Consider the following 21641-nt stretch of genomic DNA (forward strand, 5'->3'; position numbering starts at 1 on the left):
CACTTTCAAAATAGGGGTGCAAATGTATGTTTTCAAGATAGAGAACTTTGAAAACACACAGTGTCACAGTATGATGCGTTTTGGATCACATCTCCTTTAAGACACTTGTTTAGTCAGTGTTACATAATACTGATGTGTTTTGGATAATAGTCTGTCACTAGTTTAGGACAGACAGACACTTGTTTTTCCATGACTGAAAAAGTCAAAACATTTAAAATGACAACTTAAAGGGCGACTGCAACTTCCTGTTTTGGCCTCGTTTTAGATTTGGTTCATTAGGAAATGCTAATGTAAATGAAATGCTAGCGGCCATGACTTAATTCAAACGTGAGTTGGTTTCAGGGTGTGGTTTGATGTCGGTGTCTCGTGTGTGTTCGCAGGTGGGAAGAGTTAACCAAATTATTTTGCCAATTAGCTTCAGCCGGCTGGTGTGCGACCGTGGCAAAGTTTGTTTAACTTTGGATAGCCTGTCTCCAGGGCTATAAATTACACAATTTAAATGAGACAATATTTTAATGTTCCACACCTTTTTAGTTTTGTAATGAAATGCTTTGAACATTTGTATATCAATTTCTACAATGTATAGTTGGTTTGAGGTTTTTAAGTCATTGAAATTTGGAGCTATTGGAATTTTAACATATTGTCCCATGTACGTTGTGTAATTTACAGATGGTCCCTAACTAGCCCCATTGGCATATCCAAAGTTGACCCAAATTTACCACAGGCATTACGATCGGGTCACGTGCAGCTGCACTCCGAATTGATGATTACTCTGTGTGCTGCCAGCTGTGGACATGTGGGCAGGATTGAAACCAACCTTAATTTACGTTCTGATGCAGACAGGACCACAAGTCTCACAAAACTCTGTTTTGGACGAGACTGACTTTATTTTTAAGTTATCCTATTTAAACTCTGACTCATATCGATGCCACATAGGCTGTTTTCGAAAATAAGAAGTTCTTTTTTAGGGGCAGTTGCTCTTTAAGGTTGATCTGCTGTTAGGGTAAGTCAAAACACACACAAGCTGAGTGGTAATGGGAAGTAAATCCCTCACAGTAGATGACACATTAATCAGATAATGCGTTAATAACAGTAGAATAGATAATACATTAATTGAATCAATATTCAGAAGGTTTACTTTTTGTTTTTCTCTTTCTTCCTCCAGCTCTGTCTCATTTTGACTCTTTGTGCAGTTTTCTGGGTAAGTATCTGAAAGCCTCTGAAACAGTTCAGTAGCCCTAGCACTAGACAGCTGATTCAAATAATCAAAGCTTGATGATGAGTTGATTTATTTAAATCAGCTGTGTAGTGCTAGGGTAAAAAACCAAAACGTGCAGCCCTTGGGGTCCCCAGGACCCAGTTTGGGGAAAACGCTGCCGTTTTGCACTATAACAAATGTACAACACAGCTGTTTGACAAAAGACGTGACGTTCGTTCTGTCTCTTTACTCTGCAGTGGAATAAGAAGGGACTGGCCATCATCTTCTGTATTCTACAGTTCTTAGCAATGACATGGTAAGTAACTCTCTCCTCTCACAGTGCATTCAACTGAGGCCTAGATTCAATCCGTTTACGTCGGCTCAATCGGAAATTACCTTTACATTTCAACTGCGCTATAACACGGATCTTCCGAGATACGGATTGATTCTCGCCCTAAAGGTAAAACCATAGAGATACATTCAATTCTATTGAAATATGTGTGTGAAACCCCCATATACAGTTGCAGCCAAATATATTGGCACCCTTGCACTTTTCTTAAACGATTCCGTTTTTCTTTTAAATAAGTAGACATTTTAATTTAACTTTTGGTCACCACACCTTATTTCCAACATTGCAGAACCAATTAAATGTTTGTAAACTTGCGTTTACAATTTTAGTTTTGAAAATAAAGACAAATAGCATGGAGCGAATGATTGGCACCCTGGAGGTAGTAATTGGTTACACCGCATTTGGCCAAGATAACTGCAGATAAATGATTATTGTAACCATCAATGAGCTTACTGCACCTTTCTACTGACAATTTGGCCCACTCTTCGGCAGCAAACTGCTCTAATTGTACAATGTTTGAGGGGTACCTTCCACCAACTGCCGTTTTCAGATCTCGCCATAGGTTCTGGAGGTGATTCAGATCTGGACTCTTCACTGGCCGCTCCAGATCAGTCCAAGCTTTTCTCCTTGAACCATTCCAGGGTGCTTTTTTTTTTTATGTGTGTTTGGGGTCGTTGTCCTCCTGGAAGACCCACAACCTTCAATGGAGACCTAGTTTTTTGGACACTGGGTTGAACATTGGACTCCAAAACACCTGATAATCTGCTGATTTTTGTGATGCCTTGAGCACATTCAAGCAAAGCAACCACACAGCATTATCAAACCTCCCCCATCTTTGATTGTAGGAAGGGTGTTCTTTAGATTTAATTATTTAATTAGGTTGTTAGTAAACATAGGGCTGATTTGTATTGCCGAAGAGCTCTAATTTTGTTTAATTGGTCCACAGAACATTTTCGGCAAGATTTTTTGTTGTGGGTTTGTGAGAAGTTCAATCAGGCTTTCGTGTGTCTTCCTTCAGCAGTGGGGTCTTCCTATGTTTACCAACGACCAAATGAAGCGTTCAAAGAAAATAACAACCTCCCTACATTCAATTATTATGGGGGAGGTTCGATAATGCTGTGCGGTTGCTTTGCTGCCTCTGCTACTGTGGAACAAGGTTGTTATTATAGTTTTGTAGTTTTCTATACAATTTTATTTCTATTAGTTTTTTAGAATTTTATTTTAAATTCGGTTTAGTTTCAGTTATATTTCAAACTCGATTTACTCTTTTTTTTTATTTTATTCAGTTTCATTTTGATCAAAACATTTCTATTTCATCTTTTATATTATTTAGTTTCCGTTTTAGGGTTCGGGACAGGAAGTAGCCTTATGAATGGGAGGCTAGGAGCCATGTATGTGTTGTAGACCTATAGCAGGGGTACTCCAGTACTATTTATTAATGTGTTGTAGACCTATAGCAGGGGTACTCCAGTACTATTTATTAATGTGTTGTAGACCTATAGCAGGGGTACTGCAGTACTATTTATTAATGTGTTGTAGACCTATAGCAGGGGTACTCAGTACTATTTATTAATGTGTTGTAGACCTATAGCAGGGGTACTCCAGTACTATTTATTAATGTGTTGTAGACCTATAGCAGGGGTACTGCAGTACTATTTATTAATGTGTTGTAGACCTATAGCAGGGGTACTCCAGTACTATTTATTAATGTGTTGTAGACCTATAGCAGGGGTACTGCAGTACTATTTATTAATGTGTTGTAGACCTATAGCAGGGGTACTCCAGTACTATTTATTAATGTGTTGTAGACCTATAGCAGGGGTACTCCAGTACTATTTATTAATGTGTTGTAGACCTATAGCAGGGGTACTCCAGTACTATTTATTAATGTGTTGTAGACCTATAGCAGGGGTACTCCAGTACTATTTATTAATGTGTTGTAGACCTATAGCAGGGGTACTCCAGTACTATTTATTAATGTGTTGTAGACCTATAGCAGGGGTACTCCAGTACTATTTATTAATGTGTTGTAGACCTATAGCAGGGGTACTCCAGTACTATTTATTAATGTGTTGTAGACCTATAGCAGGGGTACTCCAGTACTATTTATTAATGTGTTGTAGACCTATAGCAGGGGTACTCCAGTACTATTTATTAATGTGTTGTAGACCTATAGCAGGGGTACTCAGTACTATTTATTAATGTGTTGTAGACCTATAGCAGGGGTACTCCAGTACTATTTATTAATGTGTTGTAGACCTATAGCAGGGGTACTCCAGTACTATTTATTAATGTGTTGTTGACCTATAGCAGGGGTATTCCAGTACTATTTATTAATGTGTTGTAGACCTATAGCAGGGGTACTCCAGTACTATTTATTAATGTGTTGTAGACCTATAGCAGGGGTACTGCAGTACTATTTATTAATGTGTTGTAGACCTATAGCAGGGGTACTCCAGTACTATTTATTAATGTGTTGTAGACCTATAGCAGGGGTACTCCAGTACTATTTATTAATGTGTTGTTGACCTATAGCAGGGGTACTCCAGTACTATTTATTAATGTGTTGTAGACCTATAGCAGGGGTACTCCAGTACTATTTATTAATGTGTTGTTGACGTATAGCAGGGGTACTCCAGTACTATTTATTAATGTGTTGTAGACCTATAGCAGGGGTACTGCAGTACTATTTATTAATGTGTTGTAGACCTATAGCAGGGGTACTCCAGTACTATTTATTAATGTGTTGTTGACGTATAGCAGGGGTACTCCAGTACTATTTATTAATGTGTTGTAGACCTATAGCAGGGGTACTCCAGTACTATTTATTAATGTGTTGTAGACCTATAGCAGGGGTACTCCAGTACTATTTATTAATGTGTTGTAGACCTATAGCAGGGGTACTCCAGTACTATTTATTAATATGTTGTAGACCTATAGCAGGGGTACTCCAGTACTATTTATTAATGTGTTGTTGACCTATAGCAGGGGTACTCCAGTACTATTTATTAATGTGTTGTAGACCTATAGCAGGGGTACTCCAGTACTGTTTATTAATGTGTTGTAGACCTATAGCAGGGTACTCCAGTACTATTTATTAATGTGTTGTAGACCTATAGCAGGGGTACTCCAGTACTATTTATTAATGTGTTGTAGACCTATAGCAGGGGTACTCCAGTACTATTTATTAATGTGTTGTAGACCTATAGCAGGGGTACTCCAGTACTATTTATTAATGTGTTGTAGACCTATAGCAGGGGTACTCCAGTACTATTTATTAATGTGTTGTAGACCTATAGCAGGGGTACTCCAGTACTATTTATTAATGTGTTGTAGACCTATAGCAGGGGTACTCCAGTACTATTTATTAATGTGTTGTAGACCTATAGCAGGGGTACTCCAGTACTATTTATTAATGTGTTGTTGACCTATAGCAGGGGTACTCCAGTACTATTTATTAATGTGTTGTAGACCTATAGCAGGGGTACTCCAGTACTATTTATTAATGTGTTGTTGACCTATAGCAGGGGTACTCCAGTACTATTTATTAATGTGTTGTAGACCTATAGCAGGGGTACTGCAGTACTATTTATTAATGTGTTGTAGACCTATAGCAGGGGTACTCCAGTACTATTTATTAATGTGTTGTAGACCTATAGCAGGGGTACTCCAGTACTATTTATTAATGTGTTGTTGACCTATAGCAGGGGTACTCCAGTACTATTTATTAATGTGTTGTAGACCTATAGCAGGGGTACTCCAGTACTATTTATTAATGTGTTGTTGACCTATAGCAGGGGTACTCCAGTACTATTTATTAATGTGTTGTAGACCTATAGCAGGGGTACTCCAGTACTATTTATTAATGTGTTGTTGACCTATAGCAGGGGTATTCCAGTACTATTTATTAATGTGCTGTAGACCTATAGCAGGGGTACTCCAGTACTATTTATTAATGTGTTGTAGACCTATAGCAGGGGTACTCCAGTACTATTTATTAATGTGTTGTAGACCTATAGCAGGGGTACTCCAGTACTATTTATTAATGTGTTGTAGACCTATAGCAGGGGTACTCCAGTACTATTTATTAATGTGTTGTAGACCTATAGCAGGGGTACTCCAGTACTATTTATTAATGTGTTGTAGACCTATAGCAGGGGTACTCCAGTACTATTTATTAATGTGTTGTAGACCTATAGCAGGGGTACTCCAGTACTATTTATTAATGTGTTGTAGACCTATAGCAGGGGTACTCCAGTACTATTTATTAATGTGTTGTAGACCTATAGCAGGGGTACTCCAGTACTATTTATTAATGTGTTGTTGACCTATAGCAGGGGTACTCCAGTACTATTTATTAATGTGTTGTAGACCTATAGCAGGGGTACTCCAGTACTATTTATTAATGTGTTGTAGACCTATAGCAGGGGTACTCCAGTACTATTTATTAATGTGTTGTAGACCTATAGCAGGGGTACTCCAGTACTATTTATTAATGTGTTGTAGACCTATAGCAGGGGTACTCCAGTACTATTTATTAATGTGTTGTAGACCTATAGCAGGGGTACTCCAGTACTATTTATTAATGTGTTGTAGACCTATAGCAGGAGTACTCCAGTACTATTTATTAATGTGTTGTTGACCTATAGCAGGGGTACTCCAGTACTATTTATTAATGTGTTGTAGACCTATAGCAGGGGTACTCCAGTACTATTTATTAATGTGTTGTAGACCTATAGCAGGGGTACTCCAGTACTATTTATTAATGTGTTGTAGACCTATAGCAGGGGTACTCCAGTACTATTTATTAATGTGTTGTAGACCTATAGCAGGGGTACTCCAGTACTATTTATTAATGTGTTGTAGACCTATAGCAGGGGTACTCCAGTACTATTTATTAATGTGTTGTAGACCTATAGCAGGGGTACTCCAGTACTGTTTATTAATGTGTTGTAGACCTATAGCAGGGGTACTCCAGTACTATTTATTAATGTGTTGTAGACCTATAGCAGGGGGTACTCCAGTACTATTTATTAATGTGTTGTAGACCTATAGCAGGGGTACTCAGTACTATTTATTAATGTGTTGTAGACCTATAGCAGGGGTACTCCAGTACTATTTATTAATGTGTTGTAGACCTATAGCAGGGGTACTCCAGTACTATTTATTAATGTGTTGTTGACCTATAGCAGGGGTACTCCAGTACTATTTATTAATGTGTTGTTGACCTATAGCAGGGGTACTCCAGTACTATTTATTAATGTGTTGTAGACCTATAGCAGGGGTACTCCAGTACTATTTATTAATGTGTTGTAGACCTATAGCAGGGGTACTCCAGTACTATTTATTAATGTGTTGTAGACCTATAGCAGGGGTACTCCAGTACTATTTATTAATGTGTTGTAGACCTATAGCAGGGGTACTCCAGTACTATTTATTAATGTGTTGTAGACCTATAGCAGGGTACTCCAGTACTATTTATTAATGTGTTGTAGACCTATAGCAGGGGTACTCCAGTACTATTTATTAATGTGTTGTAGACCTATAGCAGGGGTACTCCAGTACTATTTATTAATGTGTTGTTGACCTATAGCAGGGGTACTCCAGTACTATTTATTAATGTGTTGTAGACCTATAGCAGGGGTACTCCAGTACTATTTATTAATGTGTTGTAGACCTATAGCAGGGGTACTCCAGTACTATTTATTAATGTGTTGTTGACCTATAGCAGGGGTACTCCAGTACTATTTATTAATGTGTTGTAGACCTATAGCAGGGGTACTCCTGTACTATTTATTAATGTGTTGTAGACCTATAGCAGGGGTACTCCAGTATTATTTATTAATGTGTTGTAGACCTATAGCAGGGGTACTCCAGTACTATTTATTAATGTGTTGTAGACCTATAGCAGGGGTACTCCAGTACTATTTATTAATGTGTTGTAGACCTATAGCAGGGGTACTCCAGTACTATTTATTAATGTGTTGTAGACCTATAGCAGGGGTACTCCAGTACTATTTATTAATGTGTTGTAGACCTATAGCAGGGGTACTCCAGTACTATTTATTAATGTGTTGTTGACCTATAGCAGGGGTACTCCAGTACTATTTATTAATGTGTTGTTGACCTATAGCAGGGGTACTCCAGTACTATTTATTAATGTGTTGTAGACCTATAGCAGGGGTACTCCAGTACTATTTATTAATGTGTTGTTGACCTATAGCAGGGGTACTCCAGTACTATTTATTAATGTGTTGTAGACCTATAGCAGGGGTACTCCAGTACTATTTATTAATGTGTTGTTGACCTATAGCAGGGGTACTCCAGTACTATTTATTAATGTGTTGTAGACCTATAGCAGGGGTACTCCAGTACTATTTATTAATGTGTTGTAGACCTATAGCAGGGGTACTCCAGTACTATTTATTAATGTGTTGTAGACCTATAGCAGGGGTACTCCAGTACTATTTATTAATGTGTTGTTGACCTATAGCAGGGGTACTCCAGTACTATTTATTAATGTGTTGTAGACCTATAGCAGGGGTACTCCAGTACTATTTATTAATGTGTTGTAGACCTATAGCAGGGGTACTCCAGTACTATTTATTAATGTGTTGTAGACCTATAGCAGGGGTACTCCAGTACTATTTATTAATGTGTTGTTGACCTATAGCAGGGGTACTCCAGTACTATTTATTAATGTGTTGTTGACCTATAGCAGGGGTACTCCAGTACTATTTATTAATGTGTTGTTGACCTATAGCAGGGGTACTCCAGTACTATTTATTAATGTGTTGTTGACCTATAGCAGGGGTACTCCAGTACTATTTATTAATGTGTTGTAGACCTATAGCAGGGGTACTCCAGTACTATTTATTAATGTGTTGTAGACCTATAGCAGGGGTACTCCAGTACTATTTATTAATGTGTTGTTGACCTATAGCAGGGGTACTCCAGTACTATTTATTAATGTGTTGTAGACCTATAGCAGTGGTACTCCAGTACTATTTATTAATGTGTTGTAGACCTATAGCAGGGGTACTCCAGTACTATTTATTAATGTGTTGTAGACCTATAGCAGGGGTACTCCAGTACTATTTATTAATGTGTTGTAGACCTATAGCAGGTGTACTCCAGTACTATTTATTAATGTGTTGTAGACCTATAGCAGGGGTACTCCAGTACTATTTATTATTGTGTTGTAGACCTATAGCAGGGGTACTCCAGTACTATTTGAGATGGTCTGGTCACACACATTTCCTAGGTGGCAAAGGTCCAGATGGATAATGTAATTTATCGGCATAGTAACAAGGAGGAGGAACTCTTGTGTGTCAACGAGAGCAGAGCTGACTTGGCTCCAGCTGATTGACCCACTGGGCAAGTGCGTGTGCTAAATCCAGTTAATGGGTAACCCCAGAAGACGTGCACTGTGCACGTACTGTTGGATGTGCCTTTACTGACTTTATAGTTTGCTGTTGCCGTATCATGTACACGTTTATAATGGCGTTTAAATACAGTAGAAAACAAATGGACAATAGACAATTCCAAACGGTACATACACCATATACCATATACCATATACCATACACCATACACCATACACCATACACCATACACCATACACCATACACCATATACCATACACCATACACCATACACCATACACCATATACCATACACCATACACCATATACCATATAGCGATGAAGGAAAACCAGCCTTCTGGCCTTACTGGGTGGATAGGAATATTAACCCCAGCTGTTTAGGAGGGGTATCACACCTTATATAAATGATTGTGTAGTTGTGTTATTTCTGCCAGGGGCTGCCCTATACCTGCACCCAGAGGGGAGTAGTTCAAAGTCCAGCTCCTTGGCTCTAAAAATGATTTTGTGAGCCTTGCTAAGGGCCCTGACCTTAAAGATCTCATCCAAGGCTGTGTTTGACTCCCAAGTACCTTGCCTACCCTGGACACAACCTGGCTGGCAGGATCTCTGACTGTTATCCTACTGTTGTACCTGCCTGTCCTGGACACAACCTGGCTGGCAGGATCTCTGACTGTTCTCCTTTTGGAGTTAAGCTGAGCCACTACAAAGCAGAAGACCAGCAGCTGGAATCTTATCTCTGTAACTCCACCTATAACTTCCAGTTCCATCAACATTTATGTGCAGTTTGGCTGTCATAAGAATGTTTTTTGGTTTGGTTTTCAGACCAAATTATTATCATTTCTAGATAAAGCAACATGTTATTGTAGTATACACTGTGTACAAAACATTAGGAACACCTGCTCTTTCCATGACATAGACTGACCAGGTGAATCCAGGTGAAAGCTATGATCCCTTATTGATGTCACTTGTTAAATCCACTTCAATCAGTGTAGATGAAGGGGAGGAGACGGGTTAAAGAAGGATTTTTAAGCCTTGAGATATGGATTGTGTATGTGTGCCATTCAGAGGGTGAATGGGCAAGACAAAATATTTAAGTGCCTTTGAACGGGGTATGGTAGTAGGTGCCAGGCGCACTGGTTTGAGTGTGTCAAGAACTGCAATGCTGCTGGGTTTTTCACACTCAATAGTTTCCTGTGTGTATCAAGAATGGTCCACCACCCAAAGGACTTCCAGCCAACTTGACACAACTGTGGGAAACATTGGAGTCAACTACTTTCGAGACCTTGTAGAGTCCATGCCCCGACGAATTGAGGCTGTTCTGAGGACAAAAGGGGGGTGCAATTCAATATTAGGAAGATTATCCTCATGTTTTGTACACTCAGTGTATACTATCATATTATTACCAAGAGAAGATGGGGATAGATAGACAGTAGTGCTGAGCGATTATCCAAAATATATACAGTGCATTCGGAAAGTATTCAGACCCCTTGACTTTTTCCACATTTTGTTACGTTACAGCCTTATTCTAAAATGGATTAAATTGTTTTTCCCCCCTCATCAATCTACACACAATACTCCATAATGACAAAGAAAAAACAGGTTTTTAGACATTTTTGCAAATTTCTAAAAAATAAACTGAAATAACATTTACATAAGTATTCAGACCCTTTACTCAGTATTTTGTTGAAGCACCTTTGGCAGCGATTACAGCATCGAGTCTTCTTGGGTATGACGCTACAAGCTTGGCACACCTGTATTTGGCGAGTTTCTCCCATTCTTCTCTGCAGATCCTCTCAAACTCTGTCAGGTTGGATGGGGAGCGTTGCTGCACAGCTATTTTCAGGTCTCTCCAGAGATGTTCGATCGGGTTCAAGTCAAGACTCTGGCTGGGCCACTCAAGGACATTCAGAGACTTGTCCCGAAACCACTCCTGCGTTGTCTTTGCTGTGTGCTTAGGGTCGTTGTCCTGTTGGAAGGTGAACCTTCGCCCTAGTCTGAGGTCCTGAGCGCTCTGGAGCAGGTTTTCATCAAGGATCTCTCTGTACTTTGCTCCGTTCATCTTTCCCTCGATCCTGACTAGTCTCCCAGTCCCTGCCTCTGATAAACATCCCCACAGCATGATGCTGCCACCACCATGCTTCACCGTAGGGATGGTGCCCGGTTCCCTCCAGACATGACGCTTGGCATTCAGGCCAAAGAGTTCAATCTTGGTTTCATCAGACCAGAGAATCTTGTTTCTCATGGTCTGAGAGTCCTTTAGGTGCCTTTTGGCAAACTCCATGCGGGCTGTCATGTGCCTTTTACTGAGGAGTGGCTTCCGTCTGGCCACTCTACCATAAAGGCCTGATTTGGTGGAGTGCTGCAGAGATGGTTATCCTTCTGGAAGGTTCTCCCATCTCCACAGAGGAACTCTGGAGCTCTGTCAGAGTGACCATCGGGTTCTTGGTCACCTCCCTGACCAAGGCCCTTCTCCCCCGATTGCACAGTTTGACTGGGCAGCCAGCTCTAGGAAGAGTCTTGGTGGTTCCAAACTTCTTCCATTTAAGAATGATGGAAGCCACTGTGATCTTGGGGATCTGTCCCTCGACACAATCCTGTCTCGGAGCTCTACGGAAAATTCCTTCGACCTCATGGCTTGTTTTTTGCTCTGACATGCACTGTCAACTGTGGGACCTTATATAGACAGGTGTGTGCCTTTCCAAATCATGTCCGATCAATTTAATTTACTACAGGTGGACTCCAATCAAGTTGTTGAAACATCTCAAGGATGATCAATGGAAACAGGATGCACCTGAGCTCAATTTCGAGTCTCATAGCAAATGGTCTGAATACTTACAGTACCAGTCAAAAGTTTGGACACACCTACTCATTCCAGGGTTTTTCTTTATTTTTACTATTTTCTACATTGTAGAATAATAGTGATGACATCAAAACTATGAAATAACACATATGGAATCATGTAGTAACCAATAAAGTGTTAAACAAATCAAAATATATTTGAGATTTGAGATTCTTCAAATAGCCACCGTTTGACTTGATGACGTTTGCCTCGTGTTTGTTTTTTGTGTGAGCTCAATGCACACATTGCGCCATTTCCCTAGAGATAAATCATATCAGCCCGGACTGTGGATGTAGTTGGGAGAAAGTAGTTTCCAACAGGCCAATATTCTACATAGTGTAGCGCAGAAAACGTGATAATTAACTACAATGACCATAATCCATTGCGCGCCTACTTGTCCGGTCTGTTTATTTTATGCCTGCTACATACAGTAAAAGAGACAGAAGAATGTGCGATCGAGACAGATAGAGGAGTTGCTTCGCGAAGTATCTCTACCTGAAAATACATGATCTAAGTGATTGATAGTTGGTATTCAGCAGTCATAAAAGTATACCTTATTGACTTTGAAGAACTACTAAAATAGTGATTTAGTCAGACACCACAGGCAGCAGCTCTATAGAGATGAGATGATGACTTGAAATGAAATAATAAAGTCCTCAAATAAAACAAATGGAATATACACAACTGAAATATTTTATTAAAGTAAAGTAATATGAATAAATGATGGTTAATAAGTGATAAGCAGTAATGGGCAGTCACTACCATCATGGGATTTTTATTAATTGTTTTATTCTGTGTTGTTACAGCATTCAACCCACATAATGCATTGTGCATTTAATGTCGAAAACCGTGATTCTTTTTTAAGAACCGAACTGAAACCGAGGAAGGGAGAGACGGACAAACAGGGGAGAGGGAGACAGAGAGACAGGGGAGAGGGAGACAGAGACAGACAGAGGAGAGGGAGACAGAGACGGACAGACAGGGGAGAGGGAGACAGAGAGACAGGGGAGAGGGAGACAGAGACAGACAGGGGAGAGGGAGACAGAGACGGACAGACAGGGGAGAGGGAGACAGAGACGGACAGACAGGGGAGAGGGAGACAGAGAGACAGGGGAGAGGGAGACAGAGACAGACAGGGGAGAGGGAGACAGAGACAGACAGGGGAGAGGGAGACAGAGACGGACAGACAGGGGAGAGGGAGACAGAGACGGACAGACAGGGGAGAGGGAGACAGAGACGGACAGACAGGGGAGAGGGAGACAGAGACGGACAGACAGGGGAGAGGGAGACAGAGACAGACAGGGGAGAGGGAGACAGAGACGGACAGACAGACAGGGGAGAGGGAGACAGAGACGGACAGACAGGGGAGAGGGAGACAGAGAGACAGGGGAGAGGGAGACAGAGACAGACAGGGGAGAGGGAGACAGAGACAGACAGGGGAGAGGGAGACAGAGACAGACAGGGGAGAGGGAGACAGAGACAGACAGGGGAGAGGGAGACAGAGACAGACAGGGGAGAGGGAGACAGAGACGGACAGACAGGGGAGAGGGAGACAGAGACGGACAGACAGGGGAGAGGGAGACAGAGACGGACAGACAGGGGAGAGGGAGACAGAGACGGACAGACAGGGGAGAGGGAGACAGAGACGGACAGACAGGGGAGAGGGAGACAGAGACGGACAGACAGGGAGAGGGAGACAGAGACGGACAGACAGGGGAGAGGGAGACAGAGACGGACAGACAGGGGAGAGGGAGACAGAGACGGACAGACAGGGGAGAGGGAGACAGAGACGGACAGACAGGGGAGAGGGAGACAGAGACGGACAGACAGGGGAGAGGGAGACAGAGACGGACAGACAGGGGAGAGGGAGACAGAGAGACAGGGGAGAGGGAGACATAGACAGACAGGGGAGAGGGAGACAGAGACAGACAGGGGAGAGGGAGACAGAGACGGACAGACAGGGGAGAGGGAGACAGAGACGGACAGACAGGGGAGAGGGAGACAGAGACGGACAGACAGGGGAGAGGGAGACAGAGACAGACAGGGGAGAGGGAGACAGAGACGGACAGACAGGGGAGAGGGAGACAGAGACAGACAGACAGACAGAGAAACAGAGAGACAGATGGGCCTTGATGCCTTTCCTGTGTGTCCTTCTGTGTGTGTACTAAACACTAAACCAGCCCAGCACTTCTCCTCTCTCACTGTGATACCTGTCCTAGTCTGATAGTCATCACCTTCCTCTCTCTCACTGTGTGATACCTGTCCTAGTCTGATAAACATCACCCTTTCTCTCACTGTGTGATGCCTGTCCTAGTCTGATAAACATCACCCTTTCTCTCACTGTGTGATGCCTGTGCTAGTCTGATAAACATCACCCTCTCTCTCACTGTGTGATGCCTGTCCTAGTCTGATAAACATCACCCTTTCTCTCACTGTGTGATGCCTGTCCTAATCTGATAAACATCACCCTCTCTCTCACTGTGTGATGCCTGTCCTAGTCTGATAAACATCACCCTGTCTCTCACTGTGTGATACCTGTCCTAATCTGATAAACATCACCCTCTCTCTCACTGTGTGATGCCTGTCCTAGTCTGATAAACATCAACCTCTCTCTCACTGTGTGATGCCTGTCCTAGTCTGATAAACATCACCCTCTCTCTCACTGTGTGATGCCTGTCCTAGTCTGATAAACATCACCCTCTCTCTCACTGTGTGATGCCTGTCCTAGTCTGATAAACATCACCCTCTCTCTCACTGTGTGATGCCTGTATTAGTCTGATAAACATCACCCTGTCTCTCACTGTGTGATGCCTGTCCTAGTCTGATAAACATCACCCTCTCTCTCACTGTGTGATGCCTGTCCTAGTCTGATAAACATCACCCTCTCTCTCACTGTGTGATGCCTGTCCTAGTCTGATAAACATCACCCTCTCTCTCACTGTGTGATGCCTGTCCTAGTCTGATAAACATCACCCGCTCTCTCACTGTGTGATGCCTGTCCTAGTCTGATAAACATCACCCTGTCTCTCACTGTGTGATGCCTGTCCTAGTGTCACTATCGTCAGGGAGAGACCAAGGCGCAGCGTTGAATGCGAACATTATATATTTATTTAGAATGATCACACGATCAAAACAACAACGATAACGTGACGTCTACAGTATAACACAAACCAAATCAGAACAAGAAACCACAAACACAAAGTGAAAGACAAACAGTTAAATATGGCTCCCAATCAGAGACAACCAGCTGACACTCGTTGCCTCTGATTGGGAGTCACTCAGGCCAACATAGATAGACAACGACTAGAACCTAAACAAAATAAACACCCTGGCTCAACATACGAGAGTCCCCAGAGCCAGGGCGTGACAGTACCCCCCCACCCAAAGGCGCGGACTCCGACCGCGCCAACCAACCACAACAGGGGAGGGACCGGGTGGGCACTCCGCCTCGGCGGCGGATCCGGCTCAGGACATGACCCAGGCACGGGTTGTGCTGGACTGACGACGCGCACCCCTGGCTTGGTGCGTGGAGGAGGAACGGGCCTTACCAGGCTGACGACGCACACCGTAGGCTTGGTGCGTGGAGCAGGGACAGGCCGGACTGGGCTGACGAAGCACACCACTGACTTGGTGCGGGGAGCAGGAACGGGCCGAGCCGGGCTGACGAAGCGCACCACTGCCTTGGTGCGGGGAGCAGGAATGGGCCGGACCGGGCTGACGAAGCGCACCCCTGACTTGGTGCGGGGAGCAGGAATGGGCCGGACCGGGCTGACGACGCGCACCCCTGACTTGGTGCGGGGAGCAGGAATGGGCCGGACCGGGCTGACGACGCGCACCACTGACTTGGTGCGGGGAGCAGGAATGGGCCGGACCGGGCTGACGACGCGCACCACTGACTTGGTGCGGGGAGCAGGAATGGGCCGGACCGGGCTGACGACGCCGCACCACTGACTTGGTGCGGGGAGCAGGAACGGGCCGCGCCGGGCTGACGAAACGCACCACTGACTTGGTGGGAGTGGCAGGAACAGGCCGGACCGTACTGGGAACACACACCACTGGCCCTACGTGGGGATCAGGAACAGGCCGGACCGGACTGGCAACACACGCCAGTACCTCTCGCCGTGCCTCTACAACCTCCTTCCCCCTGGTGACCAGTGACTCCCGTAACCTGGCGGCCTCCTCTGCCAACCCGCTGGACCGCTCTATCGCGGCCTCCTGCTGCCCCGACGTCGTGAGCCCCCCCCTAAAAATTTTCTGGGGGTCTCTCCTCCCCGTGGGCCAGGCCTCCATCGTTCTCGCCCAACTCTCGCTCCTCTGTCTCCAACTCCCGCCATTCAGCTCCTCAATGGGCTTGACCCAGTCGAAGCTCTTCCTCAACTGGTCCCAAGTCCACCCTCTCTGCTCCTCACTAGGCTTGACCCAGTCGAGGTTGCCACGGAGATCTGCTAGCGATGGCTCCTGGACACGCTGCTTGGTCTGGTTTTGGTGGTTTCTTCTGTCACGATCGTCAGGGAGAGACCAAGGCGCAGCGTTGAATGCGAACATTATATATTTATTTAGAATGATCACACGATCAAAACAACAACGATAACGTGACGTCTACAGTATAACACAAACCAAATCAGAACAAGAAACCACAAACACAAAGTGAAAGACAGACAGTTAAATATGGCTCCCAATCAGAGACAACCAGCTGACACTCGTTGCCTCTGATTGGGAGTCACTCAGGCCAACATAGATAGACAACGACTAGAACCTAAACAAAATAAACACCCTGGCTCAACATACGAGAGTCCCCAGAGCCAGGGCGTGACACCTAGTCTGATAAACATCACCCTCTCTCTCACTGTGTGATGCCTGTCCTAGTCTGATAAACATCACCTTCTCTCTCACTGTGTGATGCCTGTCCTAGTCTGATAAACATCACCCTCTCTCTCACTGTGTGATGCCTGTCCTAGTCTGATAAACATCACCCTCTCTCTCACTGTGTGATGCCTGTCCTAGTCTGATAAACATCACCCTCTCTCTCACTGTGTGATGCCTGTCCTAGTCTGATAAACATCACCGTTTCTCTCACTGTGTGATGCCTGTCCTAGTCTGATAAACATCACCGTTTCTCTCACTGTGTGATGCCTGTCCTAGTCTGATAAACATCACCCTCTCTCTCACTGTGTGATGCCTGTCCTAGTCTGATAAACATCACCCTCTCTCTCACTGTGTGATGCCTGTCCTAGTCTGATAAACATCACCCTGTCTCTCACTGTGTGATACCTGTCCTAGTCTGATAAACATCACCCTTTCTCTCACTGTGTGATACCTGTCCTAGTCTGATAAACATCACCCTGTCTCTCACTGTGTGATACCTGTCCTAGTCTGATAAACATCACCCTGTCTCTCACTGTGTGATGCCTGTCCTAGTCTGATAAACATCACCCTGTCTCTCACTGTGTGATACCTGTCCTAGTCTGATAAACATCACCCTGTCTCTCACTGTGTGATACCTGTCCTAGTCTGATAAACATCACCCTCTCTCTCACTGTGGTACCTGTCCTAGTCTGATAAACATCACCCTGTCTCTCACTGTGTGATGCCTGTCCTAGTCTGATAAACATCACCCTCTCTCTCACTGTGTGATGCCTGTCCTAGTCTGATAGCCGTCATCTTGGCAACCACCAGGCATCACACACGCATATTACATCACACACACCCCGACATGCACTCAGAACTGTCTGTGTGTGGGAGTGTATTTCCTGTAATGTTCGCCCCTCGGTCCGTTGACCGACGCAGCTACACATTGACTGTCTAATAGAGGCCTATTACTCAGAATGTAACAGGAATTCCTGCTGACTGCTCAGATGCTCAAATGAGATGCCAAACGTACCAGAATATATTATCCAAATGGTTAATCATTTATCTGGATGTTCTCATGACTCAGTTAGTTGGTTGTCTAATATCCTAATAGCCTAAAGCTGTACTCTGTATTGATACGCTTTCTATCAGACCCTCTCAGTGTACAGCCCACGTTAACAAAACAGACAGTGCATTCGGAAAGTATTCAGACCCCTTCCCTTTTTTTCCACATTTTGTTACATTACAGCCTTATTCTAAAATTGATTAAATTAAATGTTTTCCTCATCAATCTACACACAATACCCCATGCTAACAAAGCGAAAACAGGTTTCTCGAAAATGTTGCAAATGTATTAAAAATTAAAAATGGAAATACCTAATATACATAAGTATTCAAACCCTTTGCTATGAGACTCGAAATTGAGCTCAGGTACATCCTGTTTCAATTGATCATCCTTGAGATGTCCACCTGTGGTAAATTCGATTGATAGGACATGATTTGGAAAGGCACACACCTGTCTATATAAGGTTTTTGTCAGAGCAAAACCAAGCCATGAGGTCGAAGGAATTGTCCGTAAAGTGCCGAGACAGGATTGTGCCGAAGCACAGATCTGGGGAAGGGTACCAAAACATTTCTGCAGCATTGAAGGTCCACAAGAACACAGTGGCCTCCATCATTCTTAAATGGAAGAAGTTTGGAACCACCAAGACTCTTCCTAGAGCTGGCCGCCCAGCCAAACTGAGCAATCGGGGGAGAAGGGCCTTGGTCAGGGAGGTGACCAAGAACCCGATGGTCACTCTGATAGAGCTCCAGAGTTCCTCTGTGGAGATGGGAGAACCTTCCAGAAGGACAACCATCTCTGCAGCACTCCACCAATCAGGCCTTTATGGTAGAGTTGCAAGACGGAAGCCAATCCTCAGTAAAAGGCACATGACAGCCCGCTTGGAGTTTGCCAAAAGGCACCTGAAGGACTCTCAGACCACGAGAAACAAGATTCTCTGGTCTGATGAAACCAAGATTGAACCTGTATATTATAATATAGGCTACCTGATACTGTACTATACCTGTATATTATAATATAGGCTACCTGATACTATACCTGTATATTATAATATAGGCTACCTGATACTGTACCTGTATATTATAATATAGGCTACCTGATACTATACCTGTATATTATAATATAGGCTACCTGATACTATACCTGTATATTATAATATAGGCTACCTGATACTATACCTGTATATTATAATATAGGCTACCTGATACTGTACTATACCTGTATATTATAATATAGGCTACCTGATACTATACCTGTATATTATAATATAGGCTACCTGATACTATACCTGTATATTATAATATAGGCTACCTGATACTATACCTGTATATTATAATATAGGCTACCTGATACTATACCTGTATATTATAATATAGGCTACCTGATACTATACCTGTATATTATAATATAGGCTACCTGATACTATACCTGTATATTATAATATAGGCTACCTGATACTGTACCTGTATATTATAATATAGGCTACCTGATACTATACCTGTATATTATAATATAGGCTACCTGATACTGTACTATACCTGTATATTATAATATAGGCTACCTGATACTATACCTGTATATTATAATATAGGCTACCTGATACTATACCTGTATATTATAATATAGGCTACCTGATACTATACCTGTATATTATAATATAGGCTACCTGATACTGTACTATACCTGTATATTATAATATAGGCTACCTGATACTATACCTGTATATTATAATATAGGCTACCTGATACTATACCTGTATATTATAATATAGGCTACCTGATACTATACCTGTATATTATAATATAGGCTACCTGATACTATACCTGTATATTATAATATAGGCTACCTGATACTATACCTGTATATTATAATATAGGCTACCTGATACTATACCTGTATATTATAATATAGGCTACCTGATACTATACCTGTATATTATAATATAGGCTACCTGATACTGTACTATACCTGTATATTATAATATAGGCTACCTGATACTATACCTGTATATTATAATATAGGCTACCTGATACTATACCTGTATATTATAATATAGGCTACCTGATACTATACCTGTATATTATAATATAGGCTACCTGATACTGTACTATACCTGTATATTATAATATAGGCTACCTGATACTATACCTGTATATTATAATATAGGCTACCTGATACTATACCTGTATATTATAATATAGGCTACCTGATACTATACCTGTATATTATAATATAGGCTACCTGATACTATACCTGTATATTTTAATATAGGCTACCTGATACTATACCTGTATATTATAATATAGGCTACCTGATACTATACCTGTATATTATAATATAGGCTACCTGATACTATACCTGTATATTATAATATAGGCTACCTGATACTATACCTGTATATTATAATATAGGCTACCTGATACTGTACTATACCTGTATATTATAATATAGGCTACCTGATACTATACCTGTATATTATAATATAGGCTACCTGATACTATACCTGTATATTATAATATAGGCTACCTGATACTATACTATACCTGTATATTATAATATAGGCTACCTGATACTGTACCTGTATATTATAATATAGGCTACCTGATACTATACCTGTATATTATAATATAGGCTACCTGATACTGTACTATACCTGTATATTATAATATAGGCTACCTGATACTATACCTGTATATTATAATATAGGCTACCTGATACTATACTATACCTGTATATTATAATATAGGCTACCTGATACTATACCTGTATATTATAATATAGGCTACCTGATACTATACCTGTATATTATAATATAGGCTACCTGATACTATACCTGTATATTATAATATAGGCTACCTGATACTATACCTGTATATTATAATATAGGCTACCTGATACTATACCTGTATATTATAATATAGGCTACCTGATACTATACCTGTATATTATAATATAGGCTACCTGATACTATACCTGTATATTATAATATAGGCTACCTGATACTATACCTGTATATTATAATATAGGCTACCTGATACTATACCTGTATATTATAATATAGGCTACCTGATACTATACCTGTATATTATAATATAGGCTACCTGATACTATACCTGTATATTATAATATAGGCTACCTGATACTATACCTGTATATTATAATATAGGCTACCTGATACTATACCTGTATATTATAATATAGGCTACCTGATACTATACCTGTATATTATAATATAGGCTACCTGATACTATACCTGTATATTATAATATAGGCTACCTGATACTATACCTGTATATTATAATATAGGCTACCTGATACTATACCTGTATATTATAATATAGGCTACCTGATACTATACCTGTATATTATAATATAGGCTACCTGATACTATACCTGTATATTATAATATAGGCTACCTGATACTATACCTGTATATTATAATATAGGCTACCTGATACTATACCTGTATATTATAATATAGGCTACCTGATACTATACCTGTATATTATAATATAGGCTACCTGATACTATACCTGTATATTATAATATAGGCTACCTGATACTGTACTATACCTGTATATTATAATATAGGCTACCTAATACTGTACTAAACCTGTATATTATAATATAGGCTACCTGATACTATACCTGTATATTATAATATAGGCTACCTGATACTGTACCTGTATATTATAATATAGGCTACCTGATACTGTACTATACCTGTATATTATAATATAGGCTACCTGATACTGTACCTGTATATTATAATATAGGCTACCTGATACTGTACTATACCTGTATATTATAATATAGGCTACCTGATACTGTACTATACCTGTATATTATAATATAGGCTACCTGATACTATACCTGTATATTATAATATAGGCTACCTGATACTATACCTGTATATTATAATATAGGCTACCTGATACTATACCTGTATATTATAATAT

At 41.6% G+C, this 21641-nt stretch overlaps 1 protein-coding gene across 1 annotated transcript in view; it reads left to right on the forward strand.

The window, feature by feature from the left end:
- The window catches only part of LOC121577107 (vesicle transport protein SFT2A), a 53539-nt gene that overhangs the window by 22333 nt on the left and 9565 nt on the right, over positions 1–21641 (forward strand). The window contains exons 5-6 of the mRNA XM_041890916.1: positions 1166–1201; positions 1456–1514. Coding sequence (XP_041746850.1) covers positions 1166–1201; positions 1456–1514 — 95 coding nt within the window. The remainder of the gene's footprint in view (positions 1–1165; positions 1202–1455; positions 1515–21641) is intronic.

Source organism: Coregonus clupeaformis, chromosome 1 (genome assembly GCF_020615455.1).
Source record: "Coregonus clupeaformis isolate EN_2021a chromosome 1, ASM2061545v1, whole genome shotgun sequence".
In the NCBI taxonomy this organism is placed as follows: domain Eukaryota; kingdom Metazoa; phylum Chordata; class Actinopteri; order Salmoniformes; family Salmonidae; genus Coregonus; species Coregonus clupeaformis.